Source organism: Natrix helvetica, assembly GCF_964273705.1.
Source record: "Natrix helvetica genome assembly, chromosome: 2".
Lineage (NCBI taxonomy): Eukaryota > Metazoa > Chordata > Lepidosauria > Squamata > Natricidae > Natrix > Natrix helvetica.
Genome location: NC_138552.1, coordinates 210,460,230 through 210,481,256, shown reverse-complemented (window position 1 = coordinate 210,481,256; position 21,027 = coordinate 210,460,230). Strand labels below are relative to the sequence as shown.

Here is a 21,027-nt window from a genome sequence, read left to right as displayed (position 1 = left end):
CAGGGATTTGGGGCGGTGTACAGACTGTTCATATATAAAACAGCAAAACATGACATAAAACACCAGACAGAACAACGCAAACATACAGTCTATATATATAACCCAAACTAATTAAATAATTAAAACAATTCTAAAACCAATTTAAAACCTCAAAATTTAAAAATTTAAAAAGCCATCCAGGAAGGTCAGTAGTGAGTGTTACTTGTAATTACAATTACAATCTTCTGCCCAGCAAAGTCAATGAGGAAGCCAGATTCACTTAACTGGGTCGCTAACTTACACTGCAGTGATTCACTTAACAGCAATGGTAACAAAGGTAGTAAAACGGGACAAAATTCACTTAACAAATATCTCACTTAGCAACAGAAATTTTAGGCTCAATTGTGGTCATAAGTCGAGAACTATCTGTAACAGAAAATTTAGACAGATTTAAAGTAACAGAGCCAAGAATATCTGAAAGTAAAAATAGTAAGTTAAATTGATCAGAATGATTAGAAAATCTGCTAAAATATGGGCTTAATTGGCATTTAAGACAGAGAAATAAAATGAGAAAAAGAGAGACTGCAACAGACCTTCTGTGTTACCTATTTGCCTTTCTAGATCTGCTTCTTCTTCTGGTGTTGCACGAGGCAGGACTCCAGGATCACTGAAACTAGTGCGTAGCAAAGTCCCCATAACAAAAATGAACAGAATTGCTCCAACTGCAGGAATTGCAGGTGTAATCTTGTCAGATAAATACGGACAACTGTAAAATAAGGAAAATAAAACATTAAGAATAAGGCCATTTAAAAAATAGTAAGAACCCACAACTGATCTTGCAGGGGATGAGGTGAAGAACTACTTCAAAACCATCTATATTAATATTCATTTCAGCAAAAACTCAAAAAATCTGCTCGGATCTCACTTTGTCCTCACTTGAACTGAACCTAAAAAAAAAACCACCCCAGAATATTTTCAATTTTTATACCAACACTTACTTATACCACTGTTCAAACAGACAACCAACCTACCTAGAACTAAGGAGAAATTTCCTGACAGAACAATTAATCAGTGGAACAACTTGCCTCCAGACGTTGTGGGTGCTCAAACACTGGAGATTATTAAGAAGAGCTTGGACAATCATTTGTCTGAAATAGTATAGGGTTTCCTTCTTGAGCAGGGGATTGAACTAGAACAGGACGATACATACCCATCTTGTTATTCTATTTCAGGGTAAACAGTGTTATTCCAAATGTAAAGAAAGATTAAAATGTACTGGAAAAGGGGTTAAAGGCAGGAAGTAAAAAGGGGAAAAATCTAATTAAACAGGCAGATGTTGTGGGTGCTCAAACACTGGAGATTATTAAGAAGAGCTTGGACAATCATTTGTCTGAAATAGTATAGGGTTTCCTTCTTGAGCAGGAGATTGAACTAGAAGATCTCAACTCTATTATTCTGTTATACCTTGACAAAATTTCTACCTGTCAATTGCAAAATGCCATACTACTTGAATATTCACATATATTATTCTGATACATTACAACCTCCTAGGTTTTTTGGAAGAACTCAGTATGTCTGAGGGCCAACACCGGCTAAAGAACTGGCAGTTGTAATTTCACATTGTTGTGAACAGATAATAATAATTCAGCACCATCAGATATCTCTGCCTATACCAGGTTCTTGGGAAGGACTTGATAGGTGGATGAAAATGCCAAATACAGTCTAAATATCTGACTGTGTGACCAATCTTAATAATACAGTAATAAATTTACCAACATAGTATCAGATTTAACTTTAAAACTCAAGAGAGATTTGAACCAAGTATTTGAAAAATGTCATTTGTAGTTTTCATTCAGTAAGAACTTTAATTTTCTTCATATGTTACCAATATAGTTGTGACTAATATTTACAATAAGATCCGAAATATGAAATGAATGCCTTTAACAGGGTGGATTTGATTTAAATCAAGTTGATTTAAATCACAGTTTAAATCATGATTTAAATCACTAGTAAAAAGGCTTGATTTAAATCAACTCGATTTAAATCATAATTTTTAAAGAGCAACTGTCATTTCTGTCCCACAGCGGCTCCTCCTCTGACCCGCTATTGACTCACCGACAGTCCCATTCACTTCAATGGGACAGCTAGTGATGCGGCAGTGACACAACAAGGTGAGAGAAGTGGCAGCAGCAGGTGATTGGATGCCCGCTACAGGCGCTGCCACATTGGGTCTGAAATGACAGGTGCTCTTTAATATTATATTTATAAGCTGCTAAGGTTTCACTTTCATTTTTACTGATTGTCCTTCTTCTTCACACTTAGAGCCTGATGGTACAGGTGCATTTCTCTTCAAACAATCATACAATTTGTTGTGTACATACTGTAAGTTTGCAAAACAATGGGATAAAGGAATATTCCTGAACTTTATTTTATTATTTATTTCATGGTTACTGTGAAATAGTGTGAATGCATCAATGCAATGCAAGTTATCTTAGCTTGCAGAGCTTGGATTCACTGAATGAATTTACCAAAAATGTAAATATTGCAGAACATATAGCAGGGGTAGTCAACCTTTTTATACCTACCGCCCACTTTTGTATCTCTGTTAGTAGTAAAATTTTCTAACCGCCCACCGGTTCCACAGTAATGGTGATTTATAAAGTAGGGAAGTCAATTAAATTTTAAAAAGGAAAGTGCTTCGGTATAGGACAAAACCCGTACCGCCCACCATGAAAGCTGGAACGCCCACTAGTGGGCGGTAGGGACCAGGTTGACTACCACTGACATATAGCCTTATGCTACATAACTAAGCTCCATTTTATGCTGAATAAACTAAATCATTAATGCACCTTAAATAGAAAACTATTTTTAAATAGATTTTTACTCCAATAGCATTTTATTAAAATAAACTTGATAGAAATAAAAAAATCAGATTTAAAATTTAAAAATCTTTTTAACCATCCTGGCCTTTAATATATTAAATTGAGATAAATCCATTTCCATAGCTTATATAAAATTAATTAACATTGAAAACAATGTAAGTACAGAATCATCTCATCAGTTTTAGTATCAGCTGTAAAAATGTGACATTTGCTATTTTGATTTATATTACATTATGCTTCATGAAGTGTTATGCCAATCTGCAGTAAGAAAAGCCCTTTGCTATGTTTATACTGACATTTTAAACTTGATTTTAAAAATATTTTTACAAATGCTTTTTTTTATCTTGCAAGCTAGAATGGTTTTCAATGTAAAAAAATCAAAATTCTGATATTGCCTATATCAGATATATTGTCTAACAATAATTAGACAATTGTCTGAAAACCAGATCAGGAGATTATTCTTGTCAAATTCTATTTGCTAAATCTGGTCAACCTGTAAAGGGTTTATGGCAAAATGCAATTTTTTCCTGGATATCAAGCATTTGAAATCTCAGCACATTGCTTAAGTCAGTGATTTTGTATAACAGGAAATGGATAACATGTGCAGAAGATTTATAAATATTTCTGTTTAGATAAACAAGGTCGAGTCCAAAATGAATGAATTAATCACAACAGCCATACATGCCAGATGTTTCTAAACATTCATTTTGGCTATGGTATCCACATGTTAGTTATGCCTAATTCAGGAAAAGGCAAACAAACTGCATCTGTTGAATCCATGATACGGAAAGGAGGTGAAATAAGAAGTATAGAATGGGAATTCCATTTTCTTTCCTTATTTATCTTCCTTGTATTCTCTCTCTCTCTCTCTCTCTCTCTCTCTCTCTCTCTCTCTCTCTCTCTCTCAATGTAATACTATACAAGAATTTTGAACAAACATACATAATATGCTGCAAATGCATTTAATATTGATTCATTTTTCCTTACTCCATTTTGTTCTCTGTTACAATTCCTTCTCATACATTCTCTTATTTGGAAACAGATGTTAGGACGTTCAGATACTTCCTAACTCACCCAAGTATTCCATTAATTTAGTAAATAGCAATAGCACTTAGACTTACTTCACAGTGCTTTACAGCCCTCTCTAAGGAGTTTACAGTCTCAGCATATCGCCCCCAACAATCTGGGTCTTCATTTTACTGACCTCGGAAGGATGGAAGGCTGAGTCAAACTTGAGCTGGTGAGGACCAAACCCCTGGCAGTCAGTAGAATTAGCCTGCAATACTGCATCTAACCAATGCACCACCATGGCTCATAAACCTTTAGTATGCAGGACCATAGTATATCTTGTTTACAGCTATTAAGTATATACCATAAAAACTCTTATTGTCATGACCTGCGTCAATAATAGGCACCATTTTTTATTTAATTTATTTGTAAAATGTATTAGCCACTCATCTTTCCACACGCTAATTACGAGTTTTGAACCTAGGCAATGAGCTACCTTACAGAATGTCTCCAAAATTTGGACCCACAATTTCCAAAGGAATTAATTTGTGAAAGTTTTGGCTGCTGCTACCCTGATGAGCTGCTGCTCCAGTCATGTGGACTTTAATTTCAAAGTTCTGTGAGAGTTTCTCATATAGTCTTCCAGTCCCTACCCTCCCTCCCCCACTTAGCAGCATTGGCCTGCCTGCTGCAAAGGGGTTTCTTATAGTGTTTGCCAGATTTCCTCAAGGAAAATCAATGGGGAAGTCAGCAGGAAGTTAGGAATCACTCCTGCTCCCACTACCTTTTTTTTGCCCACTATTGATTATTCCATTTCTCTGTTGAGGTAAGGAGGTATCTCTGAAATTATGACTCAATGAGGTATAGGTTTTCTAGTATGTCATGAAACTTGCTAGTTCAAAAGCTCCAAACATAGTTGTTATAACTTTGCACTAAAATTGTTTAAAAAGTCTTTCCCTTCAATATTTTCTTATTTCTCAAAATAATTTTGCCATTTCTGAAATACTTTCTGGGATATATATTAAGATCTGAAGCCAAGAATTAAGGGTTGAGATGCTGGCAAGTCTAACTTTTCACAACTTATATTCTTATCAACAAATAAAAACACCGTTTTCCAGGAAGGCTGGATATTGATTTGGTTGCTACTTTTAAAAAAAAATCAAATTTAGGCAAATCATATAGCTTTAATAAATGAAAATGAATGTAAAAATACCATGCTTCAAGTTTAAATCAGCATGAAAATGCCATATGTACTTATGTATTATTTTGAAGTAAGTAGTTGATTCAACCAGGTTCATAATAAATATATCCAACTGTCCAACTGATTCAGTTTTCAGATAATTAGCAAACGGATATGGTTTTTTTGGTTAAACCTTTTCTACAAGCCACACAGGAAATGATACAGAACATTTTACATATTACATTTTATAGCCCCCTTAAAAAGAAAAGTCTTACTCTGGGTTCTTAGCCCCATTTCGTCTCAAAACAGATCTAAACATTCAGAATAACTAAAATATTTTTGAGTAGTTGTTAGAACATCGTAAACTATCATTTCAATATATGATACTATCTTCCTTGCATGATGATGTTTTAAGAAAAATAGGTATTTTTGCATTTTTCATAAACTTATAGGGCAAAACATCATTTATGTAACAAAATAGATCTAATAAAATCTAATAAAAAGGATTAACTACTTAATAACTAGCTGCTAAGGCAATAACTATACAAATTTTGAGATGCAGGGGGACAATTTCACAATTGCAGTTCTTAGATGAGAGTGAATGACTGGGTAGAAAGTTTGGAAAATATGACCTGAAGAGAAAAAAATATATTAAGAATTTACCTATCTAATATTCTTCAAGGTATTCTTAACATTTACCAATTGCAAATAACAGTGAAATCCATATTATGTGAGAGTATTTCTGGTCTTGCACAACACTTTGTTCTGCGTTTATTGGCCTCAATACATTCTAAGCAAATTCCAAATTTTATGAAACAAACTTTGGAAGCAGGCTTCTGGGGAAGGTATAGTGAACTGAAGACTGCTTTGTAAAAACAGAGCCAATAACCACAGCAAAACACCAAAAAAACTGGTGAGTAGACTAGTTTCATGTTATCTCTCTGGACAAGGAAAAATGGTGATTACCCACATGTGCTCCATACATCTACTCAGAGGAGACTATGGGACAGTTATTTTCCACCGGTTTGAGCACTAGGAGAACATAAGATCAGTTATTCTATTCACAACCTCAACGAAGACTTTTAAAGGGCACTAAGTTCACAAATCTCATCTTCTAATTACTTTCATAAACTACTTGTAAGCTATTAGAGATCTTTGGAATGACAAGTTTGAACATATCAGATGAGTATGCTTTAAATCCTGAATGAAACAAAACTTTACCTAAAAGCTTAAAAATAGGAAATAAACAACAAAAAGCTAAATAACATTTTGAAGTTATAAATGATGATGTTCATTTCATTTATTTATTTAGTTCAGATAAAATTGTAACATTGGAATTTTTACAGTAAGATTTTGAAATTAATTATAAAATACAAACACCTTGTGAAATAGAACCTTTTTTGCTTTTTATAAGATACAACACAGATAAATTATTTCACATTTTTTAAAAACTGAACACTAGAGAGGATTTTAGATAGATTTTAGGTAGAGAAAAGATATACAAGCCTTCAAAAGACCTTTGAAGAATGGAATCAGAAAATAGTAATCACAATATCAACATCAATAATGACGCATGCTTCTATGTATAGACTATGTCCAAAAGATGTCATTGAAGAAATGTCAGATGTAGAACAAGTTTTATCAGACAAGATAAATATAGTATTAAAAGTGGATTTATAGCTGACAAGTCAAAATAATGATTTAGAAAAGATGCTTTACTGATCTATTAAAGTGGCTGAGATTTTAAAATTTAAAAATAAAATACAGTTGACAAGCTAAAAGAGGGACTAGGGCAATTCTTTCCTAATGGATTTACATAAGAGTGTTGTTAAAGTCTTGAAGGATAGGATAGAACAAAAAAGAAATGAAGAAAAATCAAATCCTATGACAATATTTGAACAAATTAAAGATTAAGACTATTAGATATAAAAGGAGGAATATAACGTTTATTTGAGCAATATTAAATGAATTATGTGATTACTTTTGGCTATCCTTTTTGGACTTTCTGCTGACACCAACATTGAAACATTTTATGGATTTTTTATAGATAAGAGATATACAGGTGAAAGAAAAAAATATTTATAACAATAGAGAGGGTGAGAGTTACTAAATTTATATTTGTGATGAAGGTTGGAAGCAATTTATTATCTTTTTTACCAGTATATTCTTCCTTTTCTTTTTTCTTGAACTTTTAACTGCTATTTTATTTTTTCCTTTAAGTTTAATTTATATTACATTTTATTATTACAATCAAAATTCTTACCTTAATCAAAATTTTATACACACAAATAATAAAGGCACTCTTTTAGCAAGAATGATTAATTGGACAGTACCTAAGCATATTTAGTAAAGCTATGATTTATTTCCTTATGTAAGTAGTTCCCTTCATAAATCTCTTTGGTTCATTTTGTAAGCTTGCCTCTAGTGACATTAATTCCTTATCTGAGCAGTATTCTATATAAATGGTACAGCTTTTAAATACCACAGAGCATTTATTTGGTGAAAGCAGTTCAATGTCTTACAGTTAGTATAGGTAGTCCTCGGTTCTGATTGTCCCAGTACCCCTGTGGCCATGTGACTTTAATCTGAGTATTAGGCAACTGGCTTGCTCTTACGACGGTTGCAGTGTACCAGTGTCACATGATCATGATTTGCAATCATTCCTGGTGGCTTCCTATAAGCAAAGTCAATGAGGAAGCCAGTTGGGAAGATTATAAGTTGCTTGGGTAAGTCTCCCTACCCACACAACTTCCTGAAGTTTGCTATGCTCATGCTGTGATTCCCTGGTCACTCATTCCCCACCTCCACCATACAGCAGCCACTCCAGCCTGTCTAGGCTGACTGGTCACCCACACACCCCTCACTCACTCTTTCTCCCTCGGCAACAGCAAGGCACCTGGGAGAAGTGCAAGGATTGCTGTTGTTAAGCAATGTGGTCATGTAACATTGTGATTTATAACTGGGAAGGAGTCTGAAAAATTCTAGTGATGTCATATTTCATAAGGGCATTTAAGAGACTTTCTTATAGAGAAGAAATAAAAGTATAAAAATTATATAGAATATTAGATGTTACATGGGATTGCAATGTCCCCAAAACATTTTTATATAAAAATATAATGGCTTTAGCTTATAATTTGAGATGCTGTTTTGTAACATTTGTCTAAAGCAACTTCATCTAATAAACTGTAACTTGCTATTAAAGTCTAAATTATCTCATTCAAGAAAAATAATTGTCCTCCTTCCTGCTTGTAATATCAAAAGCAACAGCAAAAGACTGAGTCAATTTCCCTGAGCAAAGGGATGCCCATCATGTCTTCCTAAAAACTCTTCAAGAAAAGCATAAACAAAAGGTCAGCATCTGTAGTCTAAATAATGCTATTATAAAGTTGAATGAATTCTCCATCATGTTTGGTACACCACCTCACTATGCACTACCATAAGAGAAAAAGCTGGGAAATGTGGGCTCCATTCTGCATCTTAGCACAGTAATCTTAGATTCATAAAGAATCTAAAACATATTCTGAATACTCAGACGGATGATAAATAGAACTATATAACATTAAAACTCTATGATTAATTAACGTTTAGCTTCTAAAAAAAGCATTTTCTTTGGACAGTTCAGTAGTTATTTCTAGAACAAAAATTTCACAAATTTCTTCTCATGACCTCCACTGACATTTCAATCACTGAACACTCTTATAAAGGCTGTACATTAGTATTAAGAAGATACTGTAGTATTCGCCTTCTTTCTCATAAATATGATCAGATTATAAAAAATGTCCTCAGCCAATTCTGCTGGCACCAAACATTATCACCAGAGAACAAAATGCATTATAGATCTGAATAAACCTGTAAAACATTTTATTAGTAAATGTAAATTCACGCTGAAGGCATTCAGGCAATTTTTTAAAAAATATATAAGAATTTGAATATATGCTGCTTGCATAATTATTTTGTCTTTAATACCCACTCAGGATTTTGATTGGCTGCAGCAATATCTCAGAGCTTGCTTTAAGACAAGTTAAGTTTATAGAATCAAATGGTAAGTTCAGTATTGTAATATAATTAACTACTTCAGAGCCACTAACATACTTTAAATTTTTGTTTCCACATAATTGGAGAACCATGAAATGAACATGTAATTTTACCACTTGACTATCAATTTATACATGATTGCTGAGGGTTTCTTTTCTTGATCCAGATTATCAGTCCCAACCATTTTTTCAGTGGTTAAGAAAAAAAAAGGGGGAAATGCAAAGCACCAGCGTAAGACACCGTTTTTATTTTCTAGAATATTTATGGGCCTCATTATGGACAAAAAATATTAAAAAATGAAGTGGGAAAAAAACTCATTTTTTTCACTGCAAAAAAAAAGACAAATGTAGAAGGAGGGGAAACAGAAGTAATGCTAGAAAATGATAAACAAGATAAATCCCCAACAATCTTATAATGAGTATTTTACCATTGGTCATACCTACACAGCAGCCATGTTGTCTAACTGGATTCATTTATCTAGTTTTAGGATTTGTGTGGAGAACTAATCAAGTTTTAAGTTATATTTTTGCAGAAATATTAAAAAATTAATAGAGTTCACAAACATTTTAAGCACCACTGCATAGTGTTTTTAATAATATTTAAGAAAATAGTTTTGTTTGTTACTGAAAGTTGTTAAACAACATTCTTCTGATACAATGCCATGTCAAAAGTCAATTACATTGTGTTCAGCGCATTTATTATTTTAATAAAAGGAATGCAAAAAATAAAAATGGGGAAAAAAATTAATATGGACAACAAAATAGAAACACAAGTATATTTAAAATGATCAGGGAAGTTGCTTAGTCATTGGTTGAGAGGATAACTATATATAATATTGTATAAAATGTAGTAATTTAAAGGCTAAACTGAAGAGAAATCTAATGAACTCTTTCCTTCTGTTTTCATTGCTGACAGAATCTATCCATTAATGAATGTCTTCCACCCACAGAACATAAAGTCAATCTATTGCTGAACCACGATGTGATTGCACAAAAAAAATTAAAAAATATATTTTTAAAAAAATTCCATAAAATGATAAATCCTTTACTGAATAGCTGAAGCAAATGTTTGATTTTGGTGTAGCATTAACAAATAAACTTCATTTTTTTCAGAAGAAACTGACTGGAAACCAGTCATTACATCAACAGTTATAAAATGATTATTTGGGGTATCGATTATTTTTTTCCTGAAATACCAAGTTTATTATATTTATCCATTGCATTAAAACAGAATCTTACAACTTTAGAATTGTGTGGCTAGATTCTACCTCTATAATAGAACTGAGCATTCTGTATCTCAGAATAGATGATGTCCCCAGCTTTTTTTTTAATTGAGACTAAATTCCCATTCTGATCATACAGAAAATTTGGCTATGGAAGAATTATTATTACTGTTAGGAACACAAGAAAATTTGAGTAAATGTAGCTCACCTAAAAATAAACTTCAATGTAAATATTTAGTCATGTGCATACTTGAAACAAAAAAAAAGAAAAAAAGAAAGGTATATAACATTTTAACCATCACTCACATTTAATTCCCTCTACCCAAATTTCCACCATAAAGTTTTACTTTCAGAAAGTGAACATTTTTATCAGTCCTATTTATTTGTGATAAGCTGATTTCATCAGCAAATTATAATATTAGCATATAGCCGTAGCTCATCTGTTTCCTATATTAAAATTCAATATCTGTTCACTGCTTCCCCTACTTCTATCCTTCAGTACATTCTCTCTTTATTGTCACTAACGAAATGCAACAAGCATGAAACCATGTCACATTATCTCAACTAACTCAAACCCGTGATTAAGTAAATATTTAAAATATTTTGTCCCATTTGTGTTCTCACTATATATCGTGTTACAATCATGACATTCTGAGACAAACTAAATCTTTCAAACCAATTTTAGAGGACTCGTTTTTTTTAAGTTGATCATGATATTGGCAGGGGAAAAAAAAGGCTTTTAAGGATCCCAATATAAGCCAGAGATTAGTAACCAGCATGGTACATGTGACCTCCAAATCCATCAGTCTGTGCCTATCCATTTCACTTCCTCCCTGTTGACTTAAATTTTATTTGCACGGCTTATTACTCCCTTCAATCAATCAACTCTGATTAGAGCGCAGCTCTCCAAATCTATGATTTAAGACACAAGCTAAGTTTGTCATTCAGTGTGTTAGTCAAAACAGTACAGTTCCCATGGCTTGATGAAACAATCAAGTATCCAGAGATTATGAAAACCTGGAGGGAAGAAGCCATCTGAGGTGATCCTATTCCTGCAGAGGGACCAGTGAATGAAGCGGTCAAGAGATTAGGAAGTCTCACAATATGTTGGAATTTCCAATCAAAAGATTTCAGATAAGAACACCAAAATATTTTGAGATCTTGTGAGATTTCACTGCTGTTTTTCATGCCACAATTGGAGTATACATATGGACTGGCTTTAGGGGTTAATGAGTGGGAGGCTGCAGTTTTACAGTGATTCTGTAAAATTTATCTGAAATGAAATATACCAACATATAAAATCCCAGTTAGTTAGCAGCATCTTGTCAAACATGATTGGTGTGATGAAGTTAAGCAGAGTCAGACCAGATTAGGGACCTAACAGGAAACCCCAGTGTTGACAGCTAAAGAGTGAAGCTGAAAAACATCTCTGAAGAAGGCACGGAAAACCACTTCATATTGTTTCCAAAAAAAAACCTCCAAACTATAAAGCTACAAGGAGACAAGGCTGACTTAACTTTTATCACAAGACGGGTAACAAATTCAATTTAAGATATGATTATGTTAAAATTGTAATATGTAGTTTCCAATACAACTTATTTCAATGTAAAACCTATTCTCCCCTCACATAAAATAATAAATATATATATACCATAATTCATGGCGTTAAGCTTGATATTCATTTAAAGCCTTTATTAAAAATAAACCAAATGCTTTGCTTAATCTTTCCGTCATTTGATAGTTTAGGTTTATACCAAGTTTGAAGGACGATCACTAAAAAAAGACAAAATAGGTAACAGTTTGCAATTATTTTAGGTCTGATAGATTTCAATAAACATTACACCATCCATGTAATAATAATAATAATAATATATTTATTTCTTAGCCGCACCCTCTCCCGAAGGACTCGGGGCGGCGTACAACAAAACATACGAAATAAATATGTAAACAAAACAAACATAAAGCAAAAACATACACTGAGACATACACAAGGAGGAGGTCGATTGATAAAAACAATTAAAATACAAAATATAAAACCCCTAGAAATTAAATATAATTAAAATACCCGGTTAAAAACCCGTCAGGAGCGATATGGTTAGATCAAAGTTGAGCCAGGCCAGCTGCTTGGAATAGGTGGGTCTTAAGCTTAATACGGAAGGAGCGGAGGTCAGAGGTATTCCTAATATCCGGGGGGAGGTCATTCCACAGGGCTGGGCCCGCCACAGAGAAGGCTCTACTCCTAGGCGCCGCCCCACGACATTGTCTAGCGGACGGCACCTGGAGGAGCCCCTCTCTGTGCGAGCGAATTGGTCGCAGGGATGTATGGGGCAGAATACGATCCCGCAAGTAACTAGGTCCTAAGCCATGGAGCGCTTTAAAGATAGTTATCAAAACCTTGAAACGCACCCGATAGACCACAGGAAGCCAGTGCAGCTCGCGCAGGAGCGGTGTCACATGGGAGTACCTAGTACTCCCCATAATTACCCGCGCGGCTGCATTCTGGACCAACTGAAGCCTCCGGGTGCATTTCAAGGGAAGCCCCATGTAGAGAGCGTAAATAGCAGTCTCACTACCAATTAAATCTGATTCCTTCAAATTACCTCAAAACATCTTTTATGAAGTTCAAAAGATCTTTGTACACAAATTAAAACAATTATTAATTCCAAAATAATACACCCAATGCTGATGGCACCATATCCCCCCTAACAGGATTAAATAGATTTGCTAGCAATAGTTTAATGGTGTAAAATGTGTACTACTTGAAGCCTCTGAAAAAAGAAAACTATACACAGCATAGCAATTTGTCATCTGAAGTGGGGATTTACCTGGAAGGGAGGGAAAACTGTCTAGGTAGTTCAATCTGACAATGCAGTTGTATAACTAGTTTAATTATTTACTTTGTTACAGTGGAGCTCAACAACCATATAAATGGATATGTAAAAAAAGGATATGTAAAAAAAGGAGGCAACAATCCAAATAGCAATGTTGACACCTCCTGCATTTGTATACGCCCAATGAGAATTTAAGATCTTTCATACAGAAATTATATCAGTACATTGAAGAAGAACATTTCTCTAGTTTAAGAACTATTTCCTAACTATGTAGAAATGTGGAGTTGGCCTAGATATCACAAAAGTATTTGCACAGCGACCTGGATTGCAGTCCTTGTACTAACTAGAACTAAAAAGAACCCATTATATATTCAACTAAAGTATGGCAAAGAACAAATATTAATTGCATAACAGAAAATAGATTTCTCTGGATATGAAGGAGTGCTTTTTAAAATGTTGATGTTTAAAATAGGTACTTACATCTGCCAACTATTTTCAAATTACATGTTTTTACTGTCTTTATTGTTATTTGTAAACCAGCTGGAGTTATGATGTATGTACAGAAGTTTTTATCTATGTATATATAGAAAATTGTTTTTTTTAAATCAACAAAACATGTAAACATTCGGAATTGTTTTCTTACCAAGTACTTTGTAACAGCATTAGACATGAAGCAGAGATTTAGCAAAAGGAAAGCAGTTTTTAGAAACTCTAGCCTATGAAATTATAGGCTGTATCTTATTCAATATGAACACGTTAATGTCTCCTGCTCACAGCAGTTCGAAAACATGAAAATTCAAGTAGATAGAGCATTTCCATGTACCTCTGTGTGTAGTCATGCTAGCCACATGACCAGGGAATTTTTTCGGGCAACACAGGCTCCCTTGGCTAAGAAACAAAGATGAGCACTGCCCCCTAGAGTCTGACACAACTGGACAGGGGAAATCTTTACCTTTACCCATAAACACATTCATTCATTCTTCCATTCAAACATGTCCAGTTCTCAGAGACTGCCTGGACAAGTCCATGCAGCTTTCTTGGCAAGTTTTTTTCAGAAGTGATCTGCCATTGCCTTTTTCCTAGAGCTGTCAGAAAGTGACTGGCCCAAGGTCACCCAGCTAGCTTCATGCCCAAGGCATGAAGGTAGAACTAGAACACAATACCTCGAAGTTTCTATCCTGATGCCTTAACCACTACACCAAAATAGCTCTTATATACTGTATATATATATGTAGGTATGAATGTGGGTATGAATGTATGTATGTATGTATGTATGTATGTATGTATGGATGGATGGATGGATGGATGGATGGATGGATGGATGGATGGATGTATGGATAGATAGATAGATAGATAGATAGATAGATAGATAGATAGATAGATGATAGATTTCCTCTTCTCTCAGCAGCAGTGAATTTGAAGCATCCATAAATGCATATGGAATTATTTAAGTCATATATTGACAAAACGTTCAGTATTTTTTAAATTAAAAGTTGATTCATCACATAACACGATTTCAAAATGTTCAAAAATGAACAAGCATGAAATTTGAAAATATGAATAGTAGCTTTCAATTCTTAAAGTGTGATGAAATATACTACTATGTATTAATAAAGGGCTCTTTTATAATTGCAGGTTGTGTTGTACATAATAATCTTTAATAACCTTTAAACTGTAGAAGGAACTGGGACTTTGCATAGCAATCTTTTAATAATGGGTCATACTTTGTGATTTCAGTCTTGTATGTTTACATATGGACAAGGTAACTTTTAACTAATATATCAATATTTAATAATTAACATTGTGATGTAGATATAACATTATTTATTTTGGCAGGTCTCTTTTTTCTTACCATACAAGATACCAAAATATTCTGGCTTTGCACTAATGCTTCCGGGGCATATGAATGGCTCTGAAGTATGTAAAAGAAAAAAAGTCACTTCAAAGTATTTGAATTCTTGCTTCCCACTTTAAAAAATGAAAATATACACTACCTAGAATACTTCTATCTTGTTTGATAGCCTACGTGAGACTTTAAATATGTAGATTTTAATAACTATTAACTGTTTTCTTATGTGCAGTTTCAAAATACTGTATACGTCAACCCAAAGGAAACTAGAAAAGGTTCCCTATGGTTATGCAACAAAAATATACCACAAAATGCTGTCTATATTTCCATACCTATTTTTGCACTCTGTTCTTCATGCAATATTCTTCATACATTTATATAGAATTTCCACAATATTCATAGAAACTATCATTGTAGCCTAGCCATTATACTACGAATTTAATGAATTAGAGGAAAATAATTTACAGACTATTTAATATTAAGGCACTTCAACTGATAACAGTTTATGTCAGCACCTCCAATGAAAAACCATTAATATATACAGGTAATCATTGCCTAATATGAGGGAAGACAAGAAAATATAACATTTCAAGAAAAGTTTCCCAAATAAAGGTAAGATATAAAATAATGTCCATTATGTGCAGATTCTTGGGCCTTTAACTGAAACATATAAAGCAGGCATATTATTTTTATTGGTTTATTAGTCTCTCGGTACTTTGTTACAGCTACTAAAAAAGTAGGACAAAATACAGTACAGGTAGTCCTCAACTTACAACAGTTCATTTAGGGACCATTCAAAGTTATAGTGGCACTGAAAAAGTGACATAACTTTTTTCATACTTGTGACCATTGCAGCATCCCCATGGTCATGTGATCATTACATTTGACCGCTGACTCATATTAATGAGGTAGCAGTGTCCCAGGGTTATGTGATCCCCTTTTGTGATCTTTGTACAAGTAAAGCTAATGGGGAAGTCAGATTCACTTAACAACTGTTGTGATTCACTTAACTGTGGCAAGAAAGGTCATAAAATTCTGCAAAATTCACTTAATAGCTGTTGCATTTGGCAGTTGTGATTGTAAGTTGAGGACTACCTGTATTTTATTTTTCTCTTCCATTGAATAACTTTTCAAGTGAATTCTAAAGTAATTCATAAAATTCTATAGGGCACTCCTGAAGAAAATATTTTTCCCTGCACGGTACCTTGTTATCTCAAAAAGAAGCAACTGTTCTGAAAAATGTTGATTTTTTCTCTTTGAAGTAAATAAATTAAGGGTGAATCTATGTTCAAAATAATAAACCAAAATTAATGAAACAAATTCCAGCAGCTGAATACTGCTTGCCTTGCTTCTTTCTGTTGGATCAATATGATTTTCTGATAAGGATTTGTTGTTAGATTGCTTACACCAGGAGTGTGAAACTGAAAGCCCGTGGGGTACTGAAAATAGCGAAGGACTGTCCTGCAGTACTTCTGCCAGAGAAAACGGGCTCCCGAGCTCCGTTTTTGGCTGTCAGGGCTTCCTACAACCCTCTGCCAGAGAAAATGGAACTCGGGAGGGCTGCATGAGTTTTCGCTGGTAGAGAGTTGCAGGAGGCCATCCCAGCCAAAAACAGAGATTGGGACCCCATTTTCGCTGGCACAGCGCTCAGGCTACCACAGGCATCCTTGACAGGAGTCACGTCAAGCTGGCCATGCCCACCCTGGCACCCGAGGTCAAACACAACTCTGATGCGGCCCTCAATGAAATCAAGTTTGACACTCCTGGCTCACCCCATCATGTTTTAACATACAGGTGACAGGGAAAAATATATCTGGGTGAACAAATATGTAATCATTACTACTGTATATAAGAGCCACTGAAAAAAATGACCATTAACATATACTGATCATAATATAATCTGGGGCAACTTTCACCAACCACTATTTGGATGGAGATCATGATCTCTAAGAACTCTTTCAGTTCCTGCATAAAGGACCAGACAGAAAATTTGCCTACATCTATGCAGTAACTAAAAAGGCAGGCTGATTTATCAAAACGTTATTTCAATAGCTTTGCCTTCTTTTAAATTATATCACTTTATAAATTAATATAAAATTAAAGACATTCTATTTTTATCTAACATTACAGGATTATGTAAAAAGCACACTCATTTGTGTTTCATTCTATAAAAAATTTGCTCCTGTAGAAAACCTCATCTGCAAGCAAGGGATTTCCCCCCCAGAACAATCCAATAATAGTGCCAGTTTGTACCAGTTAGCACGCTTGTTAGGATTACAGTCATAACTTCAGCTGCTACTCTTTTATGCCAAGTATAAATAATGTATGTTTTTAAATGAGGTGAGGAAAAATCATAATGCATATCAGGAATTAAAATTTGGTACTTTATCATAATTAAATCAATATGTTGATACTGATACATTTTCCATGAACAGAAAATACATTCTAAACTAAAGCTCATAATAAATTATCAGTTAAACAGATTATGCAAACATTTCAAACAATTATCAAGATTCACAATAAATGTAATTTCTGTATTCTAGAATTTCTAAAATTCTTGCTTGCTGTTAGAAAATGTATTTATTATATATACTGGATAGCCTACATTTACAAGTAGTACTTGACTTATGATAATTGAGCCCCAAATTTCTGTTGCTAAGCAAAACAGTTGTTAAGTGAGTTTTGCTCATTTTACAACCATTTTGCCAGAGTTGTTGAGTAAACCTCTGCTTTTGTTAAGTTAGTACCATGATTGTTAAGCAAATTTGGGTTTCCCATTGACTTTGCTTGTCAAAAGGGCACAAGAGGATCACATGACCCTGGGACACTTCAATTGTCATTAATATAAGTCAGTTGCCAAACATCCGACCATGGGGTGCTTCAATGGCCTTAAGCGTGGAAAACAGTGATAAGTCACTTTTTTCAGTGCTTTTGTAACTTCAGATAGTCACTAAACAAATGGTTGTAAGTTGAAGACTACCTGTATTAGAAAAAAATATCTATTTTTATTGCATCATATATAATACATACTCAAATGTCTTCAAAATAAATTTACAACGTATTAATTTTTCTCTGCTCTATTATTATGAATATAACTTTGAGATATCAAGGATGTAACATATTGACATGTGCAAGTGCATTTAGAGAAAATATTAGTTCCCCTTTTAAAAAGGGAACCTGTACTAATAATAGCACAGAGGGGGAAAATAGAATAACAGTCAAGAAAAGGGGATATTATGAAATATCTTTAGCCTAGTCAGTTTTATATCTTCAGTGAGTTAGCAAGTTTGATGCAACCCCCAAAATGATTGCGTTATTAGGTAGATCATACAAATGATATCCAAGCCTACTATATAATTTAATGTATTATGCCCATTGATAAACTATTAATCTGATATATACAACTTAATATAGACAAAATTGATTAGAGGGGGAGAAATATACAGCTTCTACACTAATTGTAGAAGTATTCTCAAGCATAAATAGCTAGTTGCCTTAATGGAACTTTATGAAATGACAAATTAGTAAATTTTTCAATGAACATTAGTACTTTGAAATTATGTATCTTTTAAAAACTTCTTTCCACTGTAAAAGACCAGCATGACTTTTAAATTAGAGTTGAAATCTCAGCTGTTTAGACTATACCAAATTGACAATTATTCAACTTCAAAGTTTTCAAGAATTAAATTAAACATATAAATCATGAATGCAGTATAAATTATTTATACAACCTAGCATCAATGAGATACCTGAATTCTTGCATAGTTCTATTAGTAAAAAACAGGTTAAAAAGAACTTTAATGGCACTTACTCAAATGCAAAAAAGAGTCCACTGGTAACCAAAATAAGAACAAATGTCAAGTAAAAGACTCCAGTCTGACGAGCCATCATGATCCTTCCATTGCAAAAAAATTTGTTTCTTCCAGGGAAAACCTCCCATTTTCTCTTGGAAATGCTTTTCTTCATATGGGGAGACTCCATGGGAGAAGAGGAGCTATGAGTGCTGATCTGACTGTACTCACAGTCTTTCATGGGTCCTCCAACACCACCACCAGGACTCATTAATGGAGAATAAGGAGGAACCCCTCCAACAACTCTTGCCTAAAACTTCTGAAGACACGATTGGGTGTTTTATTAAAACGAGTTCATCATGGCATTTTTAAATTCCCAATTCTCTGTTACAGATCTCAAAGCTGTCATTTATGAAATATAAGCACAGTAATTTTTCCCTTCTTCACAATGAAATAAAAACCAAAGTTGAAAGTGCATAATCATAGAATAAAATAGGAATGAAAAAGGCTTAGATATAAAACAGCTGTCAATTAAACATAGAACTTTATGATTTTAAGGCATTCTGCCTTTTATTTTAAGAAACTGCTCAGCTTTACTGTTCCACTTTTAAAGTACTTGGATCAAGTTTTGAGACAAGCAGTCTCTAATCAAAATGCTCCTCACAAAGATTTCTAAAAAAAATGCTTAAAAGTAGAATTTGTATGAATTGCTCTGAACAAAAATCAACGCTAAGTGCAACAACTGAAAAACAAACTATAATATCCAATTTTCTCCCACTGTGGTCTTTTTCTTCTTCCTTCCAATGGCAAGAGATTAGTTCCTATTTTTTGTCATTACAAAAGGCAAAATAAAAATGTGGTCAATGCCATCCCTGGAAAAAGGTGCAAGACATGACAAGTTTCAAGCCAGCCTTCATTTTTTTAATATACTACTATAAAAATATGCCAATTTCAAAGGGGGGGGGGGATTCAAAAACCAAAGCAAAATACAGCCGTCCTCAGGCCACTTTATTACTGATTCAGCCTTGCCAGGCGAAAATAACTTCCAGTTTTAAGAGGTACTGGCTGGTGTCTCTTCACTTTTCTCCTTCAAGCCACCGGAGACCCCAAACTGCGTTACCACCGCAATCCTAGCCCCGACTTCCAGGAGAAAACAGCAACAGCAGCAACAACAGGAACCGTCGAGGAAAACGGCAAGGAGTGTTGGCTTTCTGCTTCTACATTAATCTGGGCTTATTCCCTGCAGCCAGCCGGAACAGAAGCAGCCACTTTCTCCCCTACTCTTAACGCCAAGGGGAGAGAGGAGGTGTGCGGAGAAGCCACCTGAATCAAGGCGGCCGTCGCGGGACTACCCCCACCCCCAGCAGCCTCTCCCGTCGCCGTCCAGGATCCACGCGGCCCCACTCGAAAAGCAGCTGCAGGCGAGAGAAAGGAGGCGAGCCAGCGTTCACACACGCATCCTCTTCGCGGCTGCCTGCGAGGAAAAACACGGCCAATGTTCCGAGGAGGCAGAAGAAGCAAAGGCGGCAGCTTTCTTCTTCGGGAACGCTCCTTTTGAGAGAACCGCGACGGGAAGGGTCGGGATCACTCAGCACGGTGGGGGCGGCGGCAGGCGCAACCCCCGGGGCAGCAGCCGCCGCCTCCACCTCCCCTTCCGCGGCTCCTGCCTTTCACTTTCATTGTCAGCCGCTTGGAAGGCGGCGGCGGTGGCGGCTCTATCCGTGACCGTCCGCCTCACGGGCTCAGTCTTGACCGGAGAAGGCAGGGTGGCTGCTGGCGCGCGTCTCCCACCGCCTACCACCACACGGCAGGGGCAGCCTCCGGTCGGTTTCTTTCATCGACCGGTCGCCTTCTGCGCTCTCTCTCCTCCCTTCCTTCCCTTCCCCGCAACAGCAGAGGCCGTGTCACTCGGCCCGGCGCGCACGCAGAAGCCGGCGACAGCGACTCCCCAGCGCCCCACGCGGCCGCCGATGGAAGTGTCTCCCGCTGCCGCCCTTGACCACGGCCTCCCACTTCTGGCACGCCGCTCGTTCGCCCACCTGCGGATCACGGGACGCCAAAGGGAGAAACCCCGCCTCTCCCCGTCCCGCCAGCTACCCGCCCGAAAACTCAAAGCGCCACGCCGTTTGTGGCCGGCTCTCTGTCACCCTAATCCTAACACAAACCCCTCCCGTTCTTTTGCAGCATTCTGGGAAATGTATGCCGGACCTTTTTTCTTTCTTCCGCGTGGGACGGCGAGATACATAAAGG

At 35.5% G+C, this 21,027-nt stretch overlaps 1 protein-coding gene across 4 annotated transcripts in view; it reads right to left on the bottom strand.

Annotated features, from left to right (window-relative positions):
- ZDHHC14 (zDHHC palmitoyltransferase 14) overlaps positions 1-20,781 on the bottom strand; it is a 63,849-nt gene extending 43,068 nt beyond the window's left edge. The window contains exons 1-2 of one of the 4 annotated variants that reach the window (XM_081941844.1): positions 18,798-20,781; positions 585-745 (exon numbers count right to left, since the gene is read on the bottom strand). In XM_081941844.1, the coding sequence (XP_081797970.1) occupies positions 585-745; positions 18,798-19,048 (412 nt within the window). In that variant the 5' untranslated portion in view covers positions 19,049-20,781. Of the gene's footprint in view, positions 1-572; positions 746-18,797 lie in introns of all 4 variants that reach the window. The other 3 variants (XM_081941842.1, XM_081941843.1, XM_081941841.1) reach the window with 3 other exon arrangements.
- Between the last annotated feature and the right edge of the window lie 246 nt (positions 20,782-21,027).